The following is a 19,970-nucleotide window of genomic DNA, read 5'->3' as shown; positions in this document are numbered from 1 at the left end:
ATAAGGAAGTTCAATACTTTTAAGGCCGATCACTTGGCAAAGAAAGTCAGTTAAGAATTAATTATTTCTTTGTGTGTCTGATATATGGAAAGATTAGTGACGGACATTTAAAAAAATTATAAAATATCAAAATGTACAATATATTCACATTTATATATCTAAATATACACCAATAATGACATCTATATGTGTTTCTAAAGAACATACAGAATCAATGTACTACCATACATATGCAAATATATTAGAAAATAAGTTTTATACAATAGTGCATCTCTCAAAAATGAGGCTTCTCTGTCTCCCTCGTAATAAGCGTTTGAGTTATCCTTTATAACCTAATACCTGGAAAAGTAATCTGTAGAGAACGGGAGACTCGGGCTCGTGCAGCACCCAGACTGCACAAGTGCAGACTCTGTAGGTGCACACGGCAACAAAGCAACCCACCGGGCATGCCGGTCCCAGCGCAGCAGTCCAGAGGGAACACGTCCGCGATTTCCAAGACCCTGCTCAGGAATTCACGTTCTGTGTGGGGTTGCCAGGACTGTCTCAAGGCTGCCCTCTGCATGCTCTATAAACACAGTCTCAAGATCAGTTCTGCCACCCCTTAGTTCCTTGGGCAGTCTGCCTAACTTAAGCAACTCTTCCAATACCTTTTGTTGATAGGGTGTCTGAAGAAAACAACAGAACACAACATATAGCTTGCTTACTTCTATAAAACTTGACAGAGGCTAGCAGTTCAGCAGAATTAGACTAATCTAATAGAATAAAATGCGGGATGTAAATCCTTAAGCAGATAAGACTACATCCATTTTGTAGGTGCTTCGCGACGTAAGGAAATTCCCTTTGACTGAGCTGTTCCCCGATTTTGGATTTCTTTGTGTATGAAGGATCTGGTACTGGTTACCTCTAGAGGTCGGTTATCAGCACAATCACTGTTACTGCAGTCTGATGATCTACATTGGCAAGTATTAGTCTTAATGGAAACCACATCAAGGTACAAGATGTTCAGCTTATTGTCTTATCACTATGTGGTAACGTAAGCAAATGAATTACGAGGCGCCTTCTATTATTTTTACTATTTGTGAAAATGATGGGTTTAATAATACTTAACCCAAAAGATTCTTGGATTTTGGCTTTGCCAAAAAGCTAGGTGTGTGGGTTTTTTTCTTCTTGGGGTTGTTTTTATTTTTGCTAGGAAATGATGTACGTAAACACCAAATGAATAGTGTCAGACTTGAGCTTTGCAATGGAAACAAACATTGTTGTGCTGCTGACGTACACTGCTATCTACAGAAAACAGCTATGGAATTGAAATGCATTTGCCATATAAACTGGTGAGATTGCTGGATCCAGAAGCCTCTTGCAATATTCAGTATCATGGCTGGTTGAAAAATGGAAAACAGTATTATTTGTGATTTATGACGCATTAGTAAAAACATGTTTGTCATTCATCTGTTTATGGCCTACTTGTTTGTTTCTTTTTTGGGCACTGGGAAAAGAAATCAATAGTTTTTGAAGTTATAAAAAATAACTTTAAAGCAAATAGATAAAAGTAAAACAAAAAACTCTACAAAACCCTCTCTCTTATTGAGCAAAGAAAAAGCTTTCACCTCTGCAAGATAGAGAGAAATCCACCATGGAAAAGTATACTACTGAGAATACTGGTAGGGAATAAACAATGACAGAACAAATATGCAAGAAACTAGGAAGTTTTATTAGGACTATCTTGAGTGAAAGCAACCTTTGCATTCAGATTGAGTCAATCTCTGTTTTTCTCCCAACTTGGCAGGCCTGGCAATCTTTCATATATATCAAAACCAAAATAATTCCACCTTTCTTCTGCATATAAGTTTACATCTATTCAATTGTTACAAGTCCTAGAAGAAATTCTCTGGAAGAAAAGCACTTTCAGTTGTTCCTCAGTTAAGGACTGGACTATCTGGATCCATCCAGAAAATCAAAAACCAAAGCAAGAAAAAGGACGTTCCTGTGAATGAAAGGGTGTCATCTTTGTGTTATTCCCAACCTCTCCTGTCAGGGACTGAATAAAGACCCTGAGACTAGACCCTGTTGTATCACCATTTCGTTTACTGGCTCCAAATTTGAAAATTCACGCCAGGGATTAGTATTTCTTCTGCCAGTTCAGAATCAGGCCTACGCTTTCCTGGCATCTTACGTTCTCACCCTTACTTTCATTTAAGTTCTTATTTGTTAACCAAAACAATGTTTCATTTCTATTTTTGCCTTACGGAAGGAACAAAGTTAACAAGTTGTGCCTGATAAATAACCTCCAAGAGATTAGTTTTCTGTAGCACAGTACTGCATTTCCTTGACAATTCCCCATGGGATGAAAAGCAGAGCAGAAAAGGCACATATTGGAAGATGAACCGGGGAAAAAGATTTTAAAAAATAGGGTAATTGCATCAATTCCTATTAGCTGAGAAAGCAATTACAGTCCTAAAAATAATTTGACACAAGTGTATACATACAGCACGAGCCATAAAGGAGTAATAGGATCACACTCCGAGATGAAAGAAACAAGAGACACTTAATACTTCAGTCTGTTTGAATGCATATGGAAATTCAACTTTCAGAACCAACACGCACTCCCTGGTACTACCCATCACAGCAAAAGGAGGAGACGAGCTCATTTAAAACATGAAGAACACGTAGGCCAGGGCTGATCCCAGCTCCACTCGTCACCTAACAGTAACAGCTTCTATACCAGCAGGCCTTAGCTTCCTCTTTTACTACTTAGCTTACTCAGTTCCAGTGAAGTGCTGTTATATGTGAAGGATAATACTGACAACACACTCGACTCCAAATTACACTGGAGTAGATTTTTTTTTCCCACAAAATACCTGGAGATCAGTTTCTGATCCCAATATTAGGTGAAAAATTGCTGGTGTGTGCAGCAGAGAGAAATCTTCCGTTATATTTGCCTTTGAATTAATTTTAGAGTATTGTTGTTAGTTCACAGCTTTTAACTGCCATCTCACCTTATCAAAGGAATAGAAATACTTCACCCAGCGAGATTTCTCCATGGAAAATCCAGCAGCAGCAGATTTCCCCTCCCCCCCCCGATGTTCAGCATAAGCTGAGAATTTAATTTTGTTAATTTTAAATAGTATTGCTTTGATGTCAACATATGCATCCCTAGTAGGCTTAGATTTTAAACAGCTTTTCAATTCAATCAGAAAATTTGTTTTTTATTACTTAACCCACTTATCCTTTGTAAAATGATTTTGATAGTTCATTTTCAACATCGAAGTTATATCTTACAGACTTTGTTTCACAGCTGACACTAAGTTGATTAAATCTGTACAAAATTTACTTATATTTTAAAAAATGCTTTTTGTCTTTTCTTAGATTTTAAACAGCTTTTCAATTCAATCAGAAAATTTGTTTTTTATTACTTAACCCACTTATCCTTTGTAAAATGATTTTGATAGTTCATTTTCAACATCGAAGTTATATCTTACAGACTTTGTTTCACAGCTGACACTACGTTGATTAAATCTGTACAAAATTTACTTATATTTTAAAAAATGCTTTTTGTCTTTTTACCCATAACGATCCATTTATTTAAAGAAGGCGTTCTTTACGCATAGTGTAGTAAGAACATTTTAAGTCTATTAAGAACATTTTAAGTCCCATGTGTAGAAAAGTGATTTGCTTCTGAAAGAGAAAGCCTTTGCTATTCCAGACACTTGTTTTCAGACATACACTGTTTACTTCACTTCTGTTTGCACATGGTTGTGCAAAATAGTTACATTTTCTTAAAATTGCATCTATAAAGTGATTCTAAATATGTCATGGCAAAGAAAAAATAAAATTCTTCTGAAAAGGCAATGATGAAATCCCATGCTAGTTGATTTCAACTTGTTGGGCATTTTTCCTTTTTACTGCAGTGCCATTAGCCAGGTAAATTAGTGGTTCATTAATAATAATATTCTTTGCACCAGTGGCTGTTCAAACATAAAGCAGAGGGACAGTACCTGATCCAAAGAACTTGATTTTATACAAAGCATATGACAGACAACACCACCACCACCACTAATACTACTACTACTAAAAATAATATCAGATAATTATTAAAACTAAGTTAGTTGCCATGTTGTAACTCTTCCAATAGCCATCTATCAAATAATTTGGTGGTAAGGGCTTTCTTTCAACGCTTGCTATTGGAGTTCTTAATAGGGCACATTAACAGAGGAGCTTAAGTAAAGCAATCGCAGGGAAAGCTATACTTTATTGTATTTTATTCTACAGATAAACAGAGATCCTATGTCTCCAGGGTTGTCAATATGACATCTTTTATAGGCATTAAATTTAATAACAGAAAAAAATAAATACTCTGGCTGCATTATATGCGTATAGCTAATCAGTGAAACAACTATCATGGGACTGCATTATATGCGTATAGCTAATCAGTGATACAACCGTCTGGGGATTTTTCCCTTCCCCTCTCAGAAGGAAGGTGAATTGGCAACTGGCTCCTTACAGCCTCAAGTTTTTTGCTTTCAACTCCTAGTGATGTTCCTTTGCAGGACCTTTCAGAAGGCAATCTGCTTTATTTTCCACAGCCAAAACTACCACATTTGTGTCTGCTGGAAAAAGCCAACCCCTCCCCTGTCTCATACCCCCTCTGAGATTAAGTGAACTGTTTTGGACCAGCTGACATCCTAGCCCCTTTCTCTTTCTGTCGAAGGAACCTGCACACCAGCTTCTCACTAAAGCTGCAGGCCATACAGATTTAGAACCTGAATGCCTTATTCAGAGTTCAGCACTGGTAACCTGGGGCTAAAGGTTGCTCATTAAGAGAAAGCAGTCACTTACAAAGCATGTTTTCAATAAAGGCACACAACATGTACAGAGTTCACCCTTGAGAATTTTACAAGGCAGCTTTTATATTTCTTACTATGAAAAACAGTCGTCTTCTAGGGAACACAGACACATTTAAAAAAAAAAAAAAAATCAAACATTGCACTGGTAACATGTCTGTGAACAGAACACCCAGTCCCTTTTCCTCTATGTGCAGTAACATGGATAAAGAGATTTCATTTCACTGGTATATGAAACCTTTGTTCATACAAAAAGCTTCAGAGGGCTTTATCCTAGAATAGTTTGTGAAAATGCACTCCTGGAATTAGCAGTAAACGTCAGAGGTAGTCCTCAGAAGACAGCTGGCAAGCACAGCACCAACCTTTTGCACTTCTGTGACATCTGAGGAGGACTCGCACTGATATTAAAGTGATAATTCACCACTGAACAGAGCGCAACAGGGACATTCTAAAACCTGCCTGTAGACAGTGTCTGGATGAACTCCGCAGAGAGGGAGAGAGGCTAAGAATGGAGAAATTAACAGCTGGAGAAGCTACCAACAAAAGCCCATGTGATACCATACCTTGTTGATACAACAATGCTCAGAGGCCCAGTCTGTACCTGAAAACCAACTGTGCTACAAGGGCTCCAGGAGTTTCAGTGACTTTAATGGCTTTAAACTAAAGGGGGGTAGATTTAGACTAGATATAAGGAAGAAATTTTTTACGCTGAGGGGGTAAAGCACTGGCACAGGTTGCCCAGAGAGGTGGTAGATGCCCCATCCCTGGAAACATTCAAGGTCAGGCTGGACGGGGCTCTGAGCAACCTGATCTAGTTGAAGATGTCCCTGCCCACGGCAGGGGGGTTGGACTAGGTGAGCTTTAAAGATCCCTTCCAACCCAAAATATTCTATGATTCTACTTCCCCATGGAATGAAGCCATCGCCATCAAGTAAAATGCCTCATGACTCTCAGTGCTTCATAACCGCAGCTCTTCCCCAGGCCACATGCTCCTTTCAGACTACCAAAGTAAGCATAATACCGTATTTGTTCCCCTACCTCTAAAGCGTAAGTGCAGCATAGAAGATGACACACAGGACTGACGCATAACTACACAATATGAAAGGGTATTATTCTTAAGGTAGGACAGGTCATCTGTACCTCCCTGCAGTGTTGCTAAGGCTTTCCTTGGAAGCAATGACCTGAGTAGGGCCACCTTTTATTAACTCTGGTGAAAACCACAGAGGGAGTCAACTAGATGGCAAGTCAACTCGTGCCTGTCACAAACAATAACTGTGCAGACCTCAGCTGCATCTTTTCACGCCCCTTTCAGTGCATCCTTCTGACAGTCTTCCAATGGATATGGTAATCTGCACACTTGAATGGATTCTGGATTTATCAAGCCATCTGCAGGGAAGGGCATTCATTTAATGTAGAAGAAGGAGAAAGACCTCAGAAAACATCATGTGATCACCACGTTGGGCCTCAAAAGCTGAATGAATTGCAGTGCTCTCAAATTCTCAGTAGTTAGTCTTCTTTAAAACATGGGGAAGGAAAAAAAAAAATCTACATTTCATTTATGTCCTTTTAAACACCGAAGCTTGTCTGCCTGACACCGTGGAGCTGGAGGGCTGTTCTGTAACCCTGGAAACTTTGAGTAGTCAGAGACATAAAGCAAGACTGCTGGGTATTCCCTCCCTCCAAAGCCAAACAACATCTTATTTAAAGTATCAGCTGAGGCATACGTATTTCTGAAGCCTGAAAAATATACAGGACACTATCTGCCATTGAGAAATTATTAAAATCTCAGGGCAAAAAATTTTGTTTAGAAAATTATTTTCTTCATCTCACCATATGTACTTCATTGAAGAACTGGCTGGGCACAGTGGCTGTTTCTTTCTCTCTAAAACTGCCAACCAGTATTAGGAGGGTGCACATGGGGGAAGGCCATAGGCACTTACACTACTGTAAGCACGTATGTGATGGTTAGAAGCACAAGGCTTACGATTTATAGCCATATTCCTTCTGTTGCGTGCATCATGGTGGAAGAAGAAAATGACTGCTAGGCATAACATGAACACACATATGCAAAAAGTCAAGAAGGAAGGGTAATGCAGTACCAAAGAAACAAAGAAAGAGGACTATTTAAATACAAAATTAAAGAAAAAGTAGACTTATTTAAGTTTACATCTTTCAGCCCTAGCATTCCTGATTGCTCCCGTGGCTGCCACTTCATTGCTAGAAAGCGATGAGGTGACAGTATCGCTTCACAGACAGGGAGCAGTGTTCAGTGTAGGAATAAACCCATGAATTTCTTCTTTGTTTTGACACTATGCAGCTGTCCCTGGGTGTTCTGCAACGCTACAGCTGCAGGGCTGATCTTCTTGGCTCCTAGTTGTTTGTTGATAGTAGCAACTACCGAATGCCAGATGCTTTCCAGACATTTATGAAGGGCAAATCCTTTCACAGGGAACTCACCACAGAGTATATTTGCCTTTATTTAACTTCTGTGTTAAAGGCAACAAATGGAGTAAACTTTGACCTTAAACAGCTCTTGTACCAAGAGTATTCATGTTGGTGCTTTGCCAATTTACTTGCAAGAGAACGTAGAAGGCTAAGTAGTACATTCCATGAAATATGGTGTAGCAGGTGGTCATAATTACACGTTGCAAAAAACCTTTATTTGGATTTTTAGAATCATCTGATAATTAATAGCTAAAGTATATGCTACACAAATCCAGTGACTCAGAGACCACTGTGGATTTCAAACTTCACATATGCAACCCTTTGAAAACAATCTATTTTTTCACAGTAATATTTCAACCAGAAGAGTTCTACTGACATGGGTGTGTGGCAGATACACTACATTACCTGGATTACAGTATACATTTTAGGCCATACCTCCTAAATCCAATTCAATGCCAATTGTTACTCACCTTGAATGCAAAGCCCTTCAGTGCAATTCTCCGACTCTTGACTCAAGCCCTCGCAGTACTTCCCTCCGTTTCTTGGAGGTGGCGCAATACATTCCCGAACTCTCAAATGCTCGCATTCCGGACTGCACACAGACCACTCACTCCACACCTCCCAGTTTCCATCCACTGAATGGGGAGGAAGAAAAAACATGCATCATCACCGCATATCAAACTGGTGTAGTTAAGAGGTCCCTACCAAGAATACTTGATTCATATCTCTCCTCAGGTCACAGCAAGTAAAACAAAGTATAATTCTCAGGAGAAATAAATATAATTTCATCAGATGTGAAGTTAAAATCCATCATTAGAATGTACCACCTCAAGCGTGCAATATGGAAGCTTTTAAAATAGCACCAGTATATAACATTCTGTAAATATAGTCAATTAAAACTGCAGGAGGAAACATTTCCTTTGCCACCTAGCTATTAGCTTCTAATGTTTCAATATAAATTCTACCTTAAAACAGGCTGATGTAGAGAGGCCACACATTTTCCTACCAGAGAAATGATGCTGACATTTACAAAGAGAGCATAGCTGGCCTTGTAGACTTCTGGCTAATGCCCCGAGCAAGACAATGGATCAATATGTTGGTTTGCTGACTGATTTATAGCTGTCTCTGACCCTGTCCCAAATGAGAAGGGTTTTCACAGTTCCCTTTCTTTTTCATGCATAAATCAGATTGAAGAACGGTCAGATGAACACAGAGACACATGTAAGTAATATTAAGTTCTTTAAATCCCAGTTCAGGACATGTTGTATCTAAAAACTCATAAAAGCTAGAAGAGAGATTTGCCAGAATCCACACAAGTTATGCTGTGACCACAGGCAAACATAGTCTCTTAAAACATACAATGCATACAATCCTACTAACTTTCTTTAGCTGTATATGTGAAACACCAATTCCAAGATCAGATAAGGGAGGCTTCAGGTGAACAAATGAGGACATGTACAGTGTCCACGGATGTAACACCAAGCTCAATTTCAAAAGGTTAATATACTTGAAAGCAAACTTTCGCAAGCTAAATACTTTTAAGTGAAGTTCTCAGCTTAGGTTTCTGTGTTTCTAGCGTTACTAACATCACCTCCCCTTTCCCTATGCCCCCACCCGCTTAGGTGATTTTTCATATTGAACCAGTTGCTGTTTTGTTATTATTTAGTTAGCTGCAGTGTAAGTTAAAGCACTGACAAACCTGGCAGATCAGGCCACAGGTGCTTGTGACTACTGCTCAGACCCTGCACAAGGCTCCGAGCTGTAGTCTAAACAAGGATGCAAGTATTTCCAATTTCCTTTTTGACCTCCGTGGGCTCTTCAAAGCACAACTGTCTACCTGGCGTTTCAGACTGAAAGAGCTCTCCCATAAATGTGACATCCAAAGTTATTCCTTAGTAGACTGTGTATATCTCACCAGGGCAAAGAGAAGTGCAGGTAATTTTCTGCACTGACATTCCTTCACAAAATGCACCTCCGTTGAGTGGAGCAGGGTTGGTACAGGTCCGTGATCGCTTCTGCCAGCCCCGACCGCACCGTGCATTGCAGTTTGACCACTCAGTCCACGATGACCAGCCTCCATTAACTGCAAAACACAAACATGCTTGAGGTTGCAGTACGTGGGCTAAGAGACCTCAAGCAACAAATCTGATCAGATCATTTCATTCAAAGGCAGAATTTTGGTTTTACATTCTACAGGTAAATTCCAAGCTGCAGTAGGAGCATTGCTGCCTATCAGTACACAACTACATAAAGGCCATGGTGTCAAAGAACACAAATGTTTGTTTTGGAAGAGTAATATGCTAAGAAGTGCAATGACTGAGAGAGTCTGGGAGGGAGGTAAAAGCAGGCACCTCAATTCTCATAGAATATGCTTTGCTTAAATCATAAACAAGACTTCTTTATTTTAAAAAGAGTGATTTAGAAATGCTCTGCCCTCCACCAATAAAATGTCACATGCAGTAATAAACATGGCAAGCACAGAAGATGGTAATAAAGCAATGGTTCTGCTCTTTTGTCCTTTGCTGTTAACATCTAGATTCACTAGTCAGTGCTTGGACACTGCAGTACCACAGATCCAATTAAGGCAGCCCTTTATGTACCTCCCTAGGCACGTGCTTCAGGGTTTCCCGATACAGGCAAGGCTTATTTATGTGGTTTAGCTTATAATTGGATCTTCTCAATATCTGGGGCAAGGATTGTTATTATTGACATAACTTCTGGGAATCCATCACAAACAAAAACCTCATAATTCTAACCACTCTAAAAGCAGGCATGATCTCAGCCTTGAGCAACAGAACTGAAATTCATCATAACAGGAAGGAGGTTACCATTTGATTTAGAACCAGTTGTATGTTAAAAATATAAAGTACTCCAGCAATAAAAGCACACACATCTAAGTTTTTTCCATAATTATCACGTTTTCACTGACCATACACCACAACTGTCGCAGACATGCTCCTTCTCTTGGCAACAATGTTGGCAGCCATGCAGGTATAGTTCCCAGAGTCAGACAGACGTGCCTGTCGAATGATGAGGTTGTGGTCTGCTCTGGTGTCAATGTTCTCATCCAGGTTGGAATCTATGGGCTCCTCATTCTTTAGCCATTCCACCTGGGGAGGGATGGAGCAGAGAAGAACATGAAGCAGGAAAAGAAAAGATGGAAGCAGGAAATCTGCAAAATTGTATTTCAGTGATTTCGTTAATAAATGTCATTGCAATCTTTATTATGAACATTAAGGTAAAAATGAAGCTAGGATGGGATTCCCAAAAAGGTAGACATTCACAAATTCAGAAAAGGAACTATTCCTATTAACAATGGCACACCAAATGAAATGTTAGAACATAATAAAATAACAAGTAATAAAAGAACAGAAAAAAAAATGGCAAAGAGCTCGTTCAGAGTTGCAAGGGTGTGGATTATAAGGGAAACATTATTTTTGTTCTACTGGGAGAAAAGGAAGGAGAGATGAGGAAGAAGAAGATAGAAAAAAAAAAGGAGGAGAACAATTAATCACACTTTTCCTTGTGGTATTAGGTAGTTACGAGGCTTTAATATTTAATCCAAGGAATCAAGAATTGATGATAAAAAATACTGGATCATTCTAGTTGAATATATTTCATTTACCTCCTGGTTCTCTTCACCATTAAGTATTAAAGCTTGAACCAGAAATAATTTTCTTAAATAACTGCATCTTATTATTTCCTCTATATTTGTTCTTGAATCTATATGGTGTATTTTGTTTTTATTATAACTATTCATTTATTCAATTATTGTTCTATTTAGGAGAGCCCTTTTGGCTTCCCTAAGAGAATGAAAAAACGGGAAAAGTCTGTAAACCTGTAAAGCCAGACCAAGGCGCTTGATGCCTTGGGCTAACAACCTCATTAATCTGATAGGGAAAAACCTGTTTTGACTCAAGTAGCAGAAAGAGAAACATGACCAATGGAGATGAGCAGTCCAAGTGAAAGTCAGCTAATGATTGCCACTTGCCACCCCCACCCCAAACCTCAGAGGAAGGCGGCGTGGGCTAGTAACTTAGAAAGGCCGATTTTTACTCAAAGAAAATGGAAGAAAATCTCAACCGAGAGAGAATAAGAAATATTTTAAAATACTGCTCTCAATATACAGTGCTTTACATGTTCAAACAATTGGACAATGATCAGTTAAGCTTCATAATAGATTGCGATGACATGTATTAAGTATTATTAATTCCACTTTTTTTGAGAGAGAAACAGACAGAAGGATGAAATCGCTTGACATCACACACAGTGGAAGAGCTAAGTCATCATAGTGGATTCCCAATTTACATAAACATTCTTAAACCAGAGACCATTAGTGTTTGTTGTCAAGGTACATAAATACCGTGAAATGCTGTGTATAATATATTTCCATACATCTTCTCTAGTTCACCAACCAACATATCTCTGAGTATACCCAGGAATTAACTGCAAGGCATTTCTCTACTTGAAACATTAAAAAAAAAATAGTTAAGGCATAGTAAGCTGCTGTTACAGAAGTGAAAAATTAAAAATAGAACCAGAATCAAGAGATTCTGTTAAAAGACTCAATAAATGTGAGTTATTTTAATAGCTTTTCTAGACCTGAAGGAGGTATGGCTGTACCCTGAAGTCAAATACCCTTCTCATCTCAGTTCCGATGAATAACCTCATTTAGGAACTTGTGGAAAGACTTGGAACTTTGTGGTAATGAGCTTATGGATTTGCTAGCTACAGGCATTCATTAGCACACTGTTCCGCGCAGATGGTCTGCAATTTGTAGATTTTCCAGTTTATAAACAAATCTGCAAAAGCTGACCATCAAAGCCAATTAGATTTCATGCCAGACAGCAGGTTCCCCTTCCAGTAGCATCAGTCATTTTGCTTAGTGGGGACAGAAGGTGTGTGACTGACGCATCCATAGCTTCTCATGTCCCGGCACCACAGCAGTCAGCTGGGAACTTACCTTGAGAAGAATCTAGGTCTGTGGCACTGTTATCCTACATAGTGACTATGGAATTAAATAAAGCGATTATTTTACACATCTGTCAAAAGAGGCATTACCTGAGTATGAAGTACATTATACATTTCATACCGAAAGTAGTTAAAAGATTTTAGCTCTGTATACTTTTCCTCAAACCACAGTTAACCAAAAATGGTAACAAAGACAGAATGTCGCCTTCAAAGCTTACATTAAGCGTTCAAGACATAGCTGTCTATTTCTGCATTCTTATAAAGCTCTCTCATAATGCTGTTTTGTTTTTCCTCTCAAATCTTAACTTTTTTTACTTTTATTTTTTAAACAATCTCCTTCACAAAAGTTTAACGAGTTTTGGGACCGCATGACTTTGTATGCTACAGTGCACATCAGAACAAACATTTAGAGCGAAGTTTCAAGGCAGTGAGTTTCTAAGGTATGCCCCACAACATCAACGGCCAGGCAGTGCCCGGCACAGGTACACTTATTCAGGTAAACCCTGAGGAGATTTTTCACCAAAAGTCTCACTCCCTGAATTTGCTTTCCTTCATATTGTTAGGAGATGCAATCATGCTTTGTCATGAACTTAACACACCCAGTAGCTTGGGCATTCTAATTTCCATTGCTAGAAGCATCCCAGGAAATCACGTGGCTAGCATTCATACTCATTGCCTTTCATTCCCCAAGCTCAGAGACACAGCTGACACTTTCACCCGTATTGACCGCAGATGGCCAGGCACAGCTCCGGAGCTGTAACCAAACAGCCTTACTAAATCCAGTAATGCTGAACTCTTCCCTTAATGAACGTATTACATTTCCCTGCGGTCTGAGTAAGACGAGGAACAATCAAGTAATCCATTTACTATTCAGTTTCCCTTCTGCAGTTAACTTTAATACTGATTATCAGAGGGGGTTTCAGCAAAGAAACTAGGAATGCAATTTAAATTATGGAACAGCAGCACTAGCATAAATCAAGGGACAGAAATTCAATGGTTGCAGTCAGAATTAAACTCACTTTATGTGCACAGTAATGACAAACATAGTAACGTTCAAAGAAATGACAAACATGTCTAGTATTACTAGAGTTCATTATTTCACAAGTATATATATAAATTTTGCATTTTGACTCTCATCAGGTCAGGGCCTTTTGCGGGGTGGTGAAGGGGCGACAGGAGGGTTCAAGGTCCTTGTTACTGTTACACTGGCACTTCGGGCTATTTTTCCCATAGACAACTTTTCCAGGAGGGAGCACACACTGATCCACTGAGTGTAGGACCACAAGGCTTGGTGAATGAAAAACATTTACATTAATGCAAAGCATTTAAAAGAATTATGATCACGGTGAAGGGAGAGCATTAAACAGACAGAACATAAATGTGAAAGTGTTGAGAGATGTGCAATCCAAAGCTGATTTGAAAGTGAGGGCATGCATTGCCTTTTGCATATCTGGAGGCTTGATGACACTGCGAATACTCATCTCTAATTCCAGCCTTCCCCTCCCTTGAAGAAAAAACAGACTTATTCAAACTCATTCACTGCCTTTGCCTCAGCAGAGAAATGCTTTCAAAGATGGAGAACTAAGGGATGAATTTATAGAATAAACTGATAAATTTGAAGGATTCATGATGACAAAAGGTTGTTGTCACTTGCAGCGATGCAACCTTTGGAGAAATTCAGTGCACACACAAATACACACAAAAAACAATCAAGCAAAATAAAGGCAACAAAGAAACCTCCAATGTCTCCATACTGAAATGAGGCACGGCGTTCTGAATTGCCAGCCTGCAATGCCTGAAGAGTAGACTCAAAACTCATTAGCATTTAACTTCCCTCGCTTTATCATCAGTGGAGATCATACAGTTGCTTGTAATGCAATGAAATATAGTTCTTTTTAAGAATTAGTCTGTCTGAAGATCTTAAATGTTTCTATCTTGAACTAGACTTAAAAACTGCTATAATATGCCATAAGTTTATATAAAGATATCTGATTTTTTCCCCTGAAATTAAATCTGCTCAGAATTAAAATACCCCCATCAATTTCTAAAAAAGGCTAATCACGTAATGATCTACAGAAGAAATGCAGGGGCAGATATGGATTAACTCAGCTATGACATATTGGGTGGCAGCAGATGAATTAGCATAATCATAAATTTGTTCCAATTACAGAAAGCAATTATCAAAGACCAGCTTACAGCATTATCAAAGTAAGATCAGTTAAATACACAATATCCTAGGTAGTTTATGATGGGAGTTAACAAACTCTTTTTCTTTAAAAATAAAGCTTATCCCAACTCAGCCATATTTCTGTCTACTGTATACAACGTTAAAACAGCCTGTCAGCTTCACATCGCTGAGTCTCACTGTGCTTAGTATGTGCAAAATAAATAATGTATGCGTGTCAGCCTTATTTATATATGTATCCATACAGATACTACAGACATTCATCTTCTGGTTGCCATATAGCAAATTCAAACGCACTGGGGACTCGCAAATACCCATGAGAATATTGATGGAGGCAGGAACATAGCTGAGTTAGAGACGGTAGGAAAGCTCTGGCAAAGGTTGCTACGGTTCCCTTAAAACCCTGCCCATTTTATGGGTTATAGTTGTGGCTTCTGTGGGAACAGCATGTCATGCCCCAAAATCTCAGCTGCTTTTGAGCCTGATGGCAATATCACTGGGAGCATGTTATTTCACTTTGGCAGGCACTGTCTTAGGACTTTACACAGATATCATCCGTGTAATTCCAGGAGAAAAGCTGACTAACTCCAGATGAGGAAATAACATTCTTCTGGCTAAGCATTACTCCTCCTCTGCCAAATTTGAGAGGGAGGCTATACAGCTGTTAAACCTCCTGTAAGACTAAAGAATATTCTTATTTGCAGTAATAGAAATCACTTTTTTTGTTTGCTTGGTTTTAATACCAGACTTATTATTTAAACCTTAAAGATGAGAGCAGGTCAGATACCAGATACAGGCCTTAAATGATTTGATGCACTAAGAGTCCTTCATCAATTGCTCAATCTAATTTAAGTATCCTGAGAGCTGGCTGCCCATGACTGAATTTTCTATTCTTTCTAGTGTATCTTGCTTGAGACTATAAAGAGATTTAATACCCAACAGGAACAATACAACTCAGGGTTCTTGTGGGCACACATGATAATTTTGTAGGTCAGAAGACAAAAGACCTTGGTACTCCTGCTTTTAGATTATGCTATCCTGCCCTTTAAATACAACATCTGACTTTCTCATGTGGTCAATAACCAGAGTACATATATATCAAAGATAATATAGTTAGAATGTCAGCTCCTCCTGAAGAGAGAATCAATTGCTTTCTCGATGCAAGATAAACGCTTCATGATTTTAAGACGGGAAAGGTCAACACCTGACTTACGGCAGCACAAATGTTTCTTACAGCATAGTCAATTTACAGATTTTAAATATTCTTTCTCTCAGATCGAGAAAGTAGTAAACACATCCTTAACCTTCCTTTAAACCAATACCACTGTTCATTATGTTCTTAGAGAACAAGCCAATATTTGTATCTTTTGGATAAAACTCTTTAGTCAGTCCCAGACTCAATATTTTAAATGTAAGTACAACAGACTAGCGTTTAGAAAGTATGGTAGAGAATGCAATGAATAAATAGGTATATTGCTGCTCATGAGATTGCAGATAACTACACTAAATACAACTCTCTTCTCTGATATCTTATGGTTCCCTTGCAGTGAGGCAGAGGCTGTCTTTTTGTGAACCAGACAAAACCTGAAGTAGTGCACCAAGGAGTATGACCAACCAGCAAGTTTACAAGTGGCGATGATGGTAAGTATTTCTCAGATATTTGGCCACACCTGACTAGATGTTAATTTAAAACCAATGACCTGAGATGAAGTGCTTTGCAACCCTACATTTTGTCAGTGGCTCATATATTTCTCAAGCATTTTTTTGTTCTGATTTCTTTATTCTCAAATTTCTTCTTCCTCCATACATCTGCCTACTGTAGCTGAATGTGCACATTGTCTTGTATTTACTAACATTAGCTCTAACTTCGCAAGGGTCAGAACCCTGTATCTGGTAATAAATGTTACCCAAAAAACACATTTAGTGTGAAGCTGTTAAAAATACCTATGATACAGAAGACAAAAAAAGTGTGTTGCGGGGCAGAAAGGGAAAAAGAGATGGAAGTCTTGACGCACAGGCCATTTAAAGAAAAGGTAACAAGAAATAATCTGGAATGTAGGTGCATTTTATGTCTGTGTCCTTTGTCCATAATACCTGTTTGACATATCCATCATCCGTTTTTTAATTAAACATTCCTCCCCTCCTCAACTTTCAATGAGAGGAATAAGTTTGCACATGAAATTTTGACCTGACAGAACCAAGCTATCCAAACTGACAAGAATTCATTAAAATATGTCTCTTAGAGACACCTCTTTGGATCTTAATTCTTCTTACACTGCTGTAATGACAACTGCAGAACAGTGAATGTTATCCTGAAGTTGATTCTGATACCATTTTTGCTGTTGCCCATGAAGGTACTTAATTAATTCAATATAAATAATACAGAAGGCACCTCTACTTGAGCTCTTAGCTCCCTAAGAACAAAAATAACACTGTTACATATACAAAAGAACTAGGCAATACCATATTTTCCCCTCTAGAATCTGACTTTGCATTAAAAAAGAAGGGAGAAAAAGGCTGAGAACTTCTAAAACTCAGAATATCTAATTCGTAGCTGAAAGCTTTTTTTTTAACTGGAGAAGAAAACATGTTTGAAGCTGATTTCTTTTCTACAAAAAAGTTTCTTTTTATAGAAAATGTTTGCAATAGATTCTCCTCCACATCATTATTAACAGCAGGTATATCAGGCTTCTGACACCTTCTCCACTGACTCTAGAGGAGCAAGCCTAGGGAGATTGTATCGCTAGGCCAACGTTAGCTTTTATGAATATTCCCCCCCCCCAATACTAACCAGCTCAGGCCTCTGGCTAGGAAAAGTTATTTCTACCTTATCATTGATTTAGGTCTTGTATTCCCCCATCTTTAAAAGCCTTTTTAAAAATGGCTTTTTCAGTGACCTATAATGTTTAGTGGAAGAGAGCAAGATACGTTCCTTTCAAATCTAGCATGAAACTCCTGTTTCTGAAAATTCAGGTGTGTCTAAGCTGGAGAAATCTTCCTTGATGTTACAGTTAGAATGGATGAGTATAGGCAGGGCAGGTGCTCCAATTACAGTGATGCATTAAGATGGCAGCATATCTTTGTTAAAGTTTTACTTCGCTTTCTACCCTAAGACTCAAACAAATAAGTAGGAGAAGCCTCCATCGGCATAAATCATTGTGGGAGATTAATAAAAAACAAAAGCCAGTCTGCTGGATACCAACCATTCATATCTACCTTTCGGACCACATAGTTATTTTATCAACACAATCAAAAAACATTAATCTTCCTTGCTAGGAGCCTATCGCTAGCAACACACAAGAAGCGGGTCAGCTGTACCTGCTGCATTTTTTTAAATTAATCCACTGAGGGAATACTGTTACCAAATCGTTTAATCACAGCGCTGTCACACTGTTCTGGTAAGCATATTTTCCCTTCATTAGATTGAATATATAATCTCATTACATAAATCTGACACACTGACTAACTCATAAATCAGCCTGGGCTTTTGTTGGCTGTACTGTGGAAAGCAGCACAGGAATCTTCTCTTTCATAGAATCACAGAATGGTTTAGGGTTGGAAGGGACCTTAAAGATCATCTTGTTCCAACCCCCCTGCCATGGCAGGGACACCTTCCACCAGACCAGGTTGCTCACTTCACTCTTTGAAGAGATGCACTCAGTTGTTGCAAGAGGGATCATCTGAAAACTCAAGTGCTGCATGCTGCTAATGCACATTTTCTTTATTATTTCACTTGATGTGGCATGCAGCTCGTATATTTGCTACATAAACCTCCAATAGGCAGGGAAGCCAAGAGACATGACATTCACTCAAGGCACTCTATATACCATAGCTCATACTCTGAGCTATGTCCGGTTTGCAATGAGCATTTTTGTTTGTGTGCTTTAAAATCACAACCAAAAATTCCTATCGCTGAAAAATCCAGAGGAGGGGAAAAAGGCTAACATGGGAGGGGGTGAGTCAAAATGAAATTAAAATATGCTTTTGAATAAGTATAATGGGAAAGGTGACAGCCTGTACGTATATGTCAATTTATAATGCTAGAGGTGGGCAAGGAGTTGACTCAGACATACTATTTTAAAACACTGCTATAAAGATACATTGCTAAATATGCCATTACTAATGGTACGTTGTCTGATTGTTAAAGATCTGATTGGATCCCAAGTAAGTTTATTTTTATTCCTATTTTTGGAGGAATAAGTATCTAACGTTAATTAGAATACTGCATGCAAAAATTATGAATGAATCAGCATTAATAAACCCAAAAGTTATTATGTAGGTTTATATGGTAGTTTTCCAGTGGGGCAGTGCACACAAATGACTTGACTTCAATTATTTTGTGGTAAGCGGAAATAAAGGATCTAGTTGAAACTCAAATCCTAGTCCCTTGACTATAAAGCTCAGAAAAATAGGCGAACAGATGAGACTCATCTAGAGCTTTTCTTTTTCTAGAAACTCAGAATCTAAGGATATCTAGTAATCCACAGATCTTGTTTTAAAAGTATGCAGTGCACACTGTATGTTTCTCAGTATTGTGAATTAGGATGCTAGAAAGAAGCAAACAGCTAAAGGCTCCAGGGAGGATGTTCACGGTGCCACACCAGTGAGGTTTTATTTGTTTTTCAATGCACAGACATTTGGAGAGTAATTATAAGTGCAGTTGGCACCAAGAAAACATTTTTAGATAAGATTATTGGAAATTATATTTACAGTGTTTTGCTAACATGGCATCCTGATAGGCAGTATCACATTTATACCAAATTCTTAAGAGATAAGGAAATCATCACAGAAAGCTTGCAGTAATTGAAAACAAAGAGTACAAATAAAGGGATCTCTTCTCTTGCACTTCTAACTGCTTCTGATCAAACATCACCGCATGGCATTACAAAACCCAGCAGTATCCCTATCCATGCTTCAGATTATTGCTCTCAAGAAAATTTAGAAGAAAGGTCCAAGTCTTTGAAAACTAAATGTCAGGAGTATTGCTCAGATAGCACACTAGTAAATGTGAATACGATCCTGCCTAGAACTATAGTCTCTATTATTTACTTTCAGTAATCATACCTGAGATTAGTTGGTTAGTTCTCATTATTTGGTTGGTTGTATGGCCTCCTCATCTCGATTATCACAGCAACTTCTGTACTCCTGTTCTGTACATTACAGCAAACAAGGCTATAATTTTACTGTTCTCAAGAGTTATGGTGAATCATTAATACATAACGTTGCTCTTTTTTGTTAGTAGCCTTCAGGTATGATAATCTCAAGAATGTAACTGTGAGAGATTACTAACAGAAACATCCTTTAGATCCGTTAATGAATCATCTTTTTCTACACACTGGAAAAAATATTTAAACTCAAACTCTATAAAGAAATACAATTGTTAGTTAACAAATGTGTAACATTTATGCTGTGTCACTAGATGCATACTAAATGCAGCTGAGCGCCAGATTCACAAATTACTGCTTTCTCTTATAACATTGTTTGCAATTAACAAGGGCATTGATCTATGTCCAGAGAGGTAAAACATT

General features: G+C 38.4%; 1 protein-coding gene across 1 annotated transcript in view; it reads right to left on the bottom strand.

The window, feature by feature from the left end:
• Nucleotides 1-19,970, bottom strand: part of UNC5D (unc-5 netrin receptor D) — a 91,547-nt gene that overhangs the window by 39,509 nt on the left and 32,068 nt on the right. The window contains exons 5-7 of the mRNA XM_009286198.1: nucleotides 10,216-10,396; nucleotides 9,202-9,369; nucleotides 7,757-7,921 (exon numbers count right to left, since the gene is read on the bottom strand). Of these exons, the coding sequence (XP_009284473.1) occupies nucleotides 7,757-7,921; nucleotides 9,202-9,369; nucleotides 10,216-10,396 (514 nt within the window). The remainder of the gene's footprint in view (nucleotides 1-7,756; nucleotides 7,922-9,201; nucleotides 9,370-10,215; nucleotides 10,397-19,970) is intronic.

This window comes from Aptenodytes forsteri, unplaced genomic scaffold (genome assembly GCF_000699145.1).
Source record: "Aptenodytes forsteri isolate BGI_AS27 unplaced genomic scaffold, ASM69914v1 Scaffold168, whole genome shotgun sequence".
Taxonomy (NCBI): domain Eukaryota; kingdom Metazoa; phylum Chordata; class Aves; order Sphenisciformes; family Spheniscidae; genus Aptenodytes; species Aptenodytes forsteri.
This window is presented reverse-complemented; position numbering and strand designations above follow the sequence as displayed.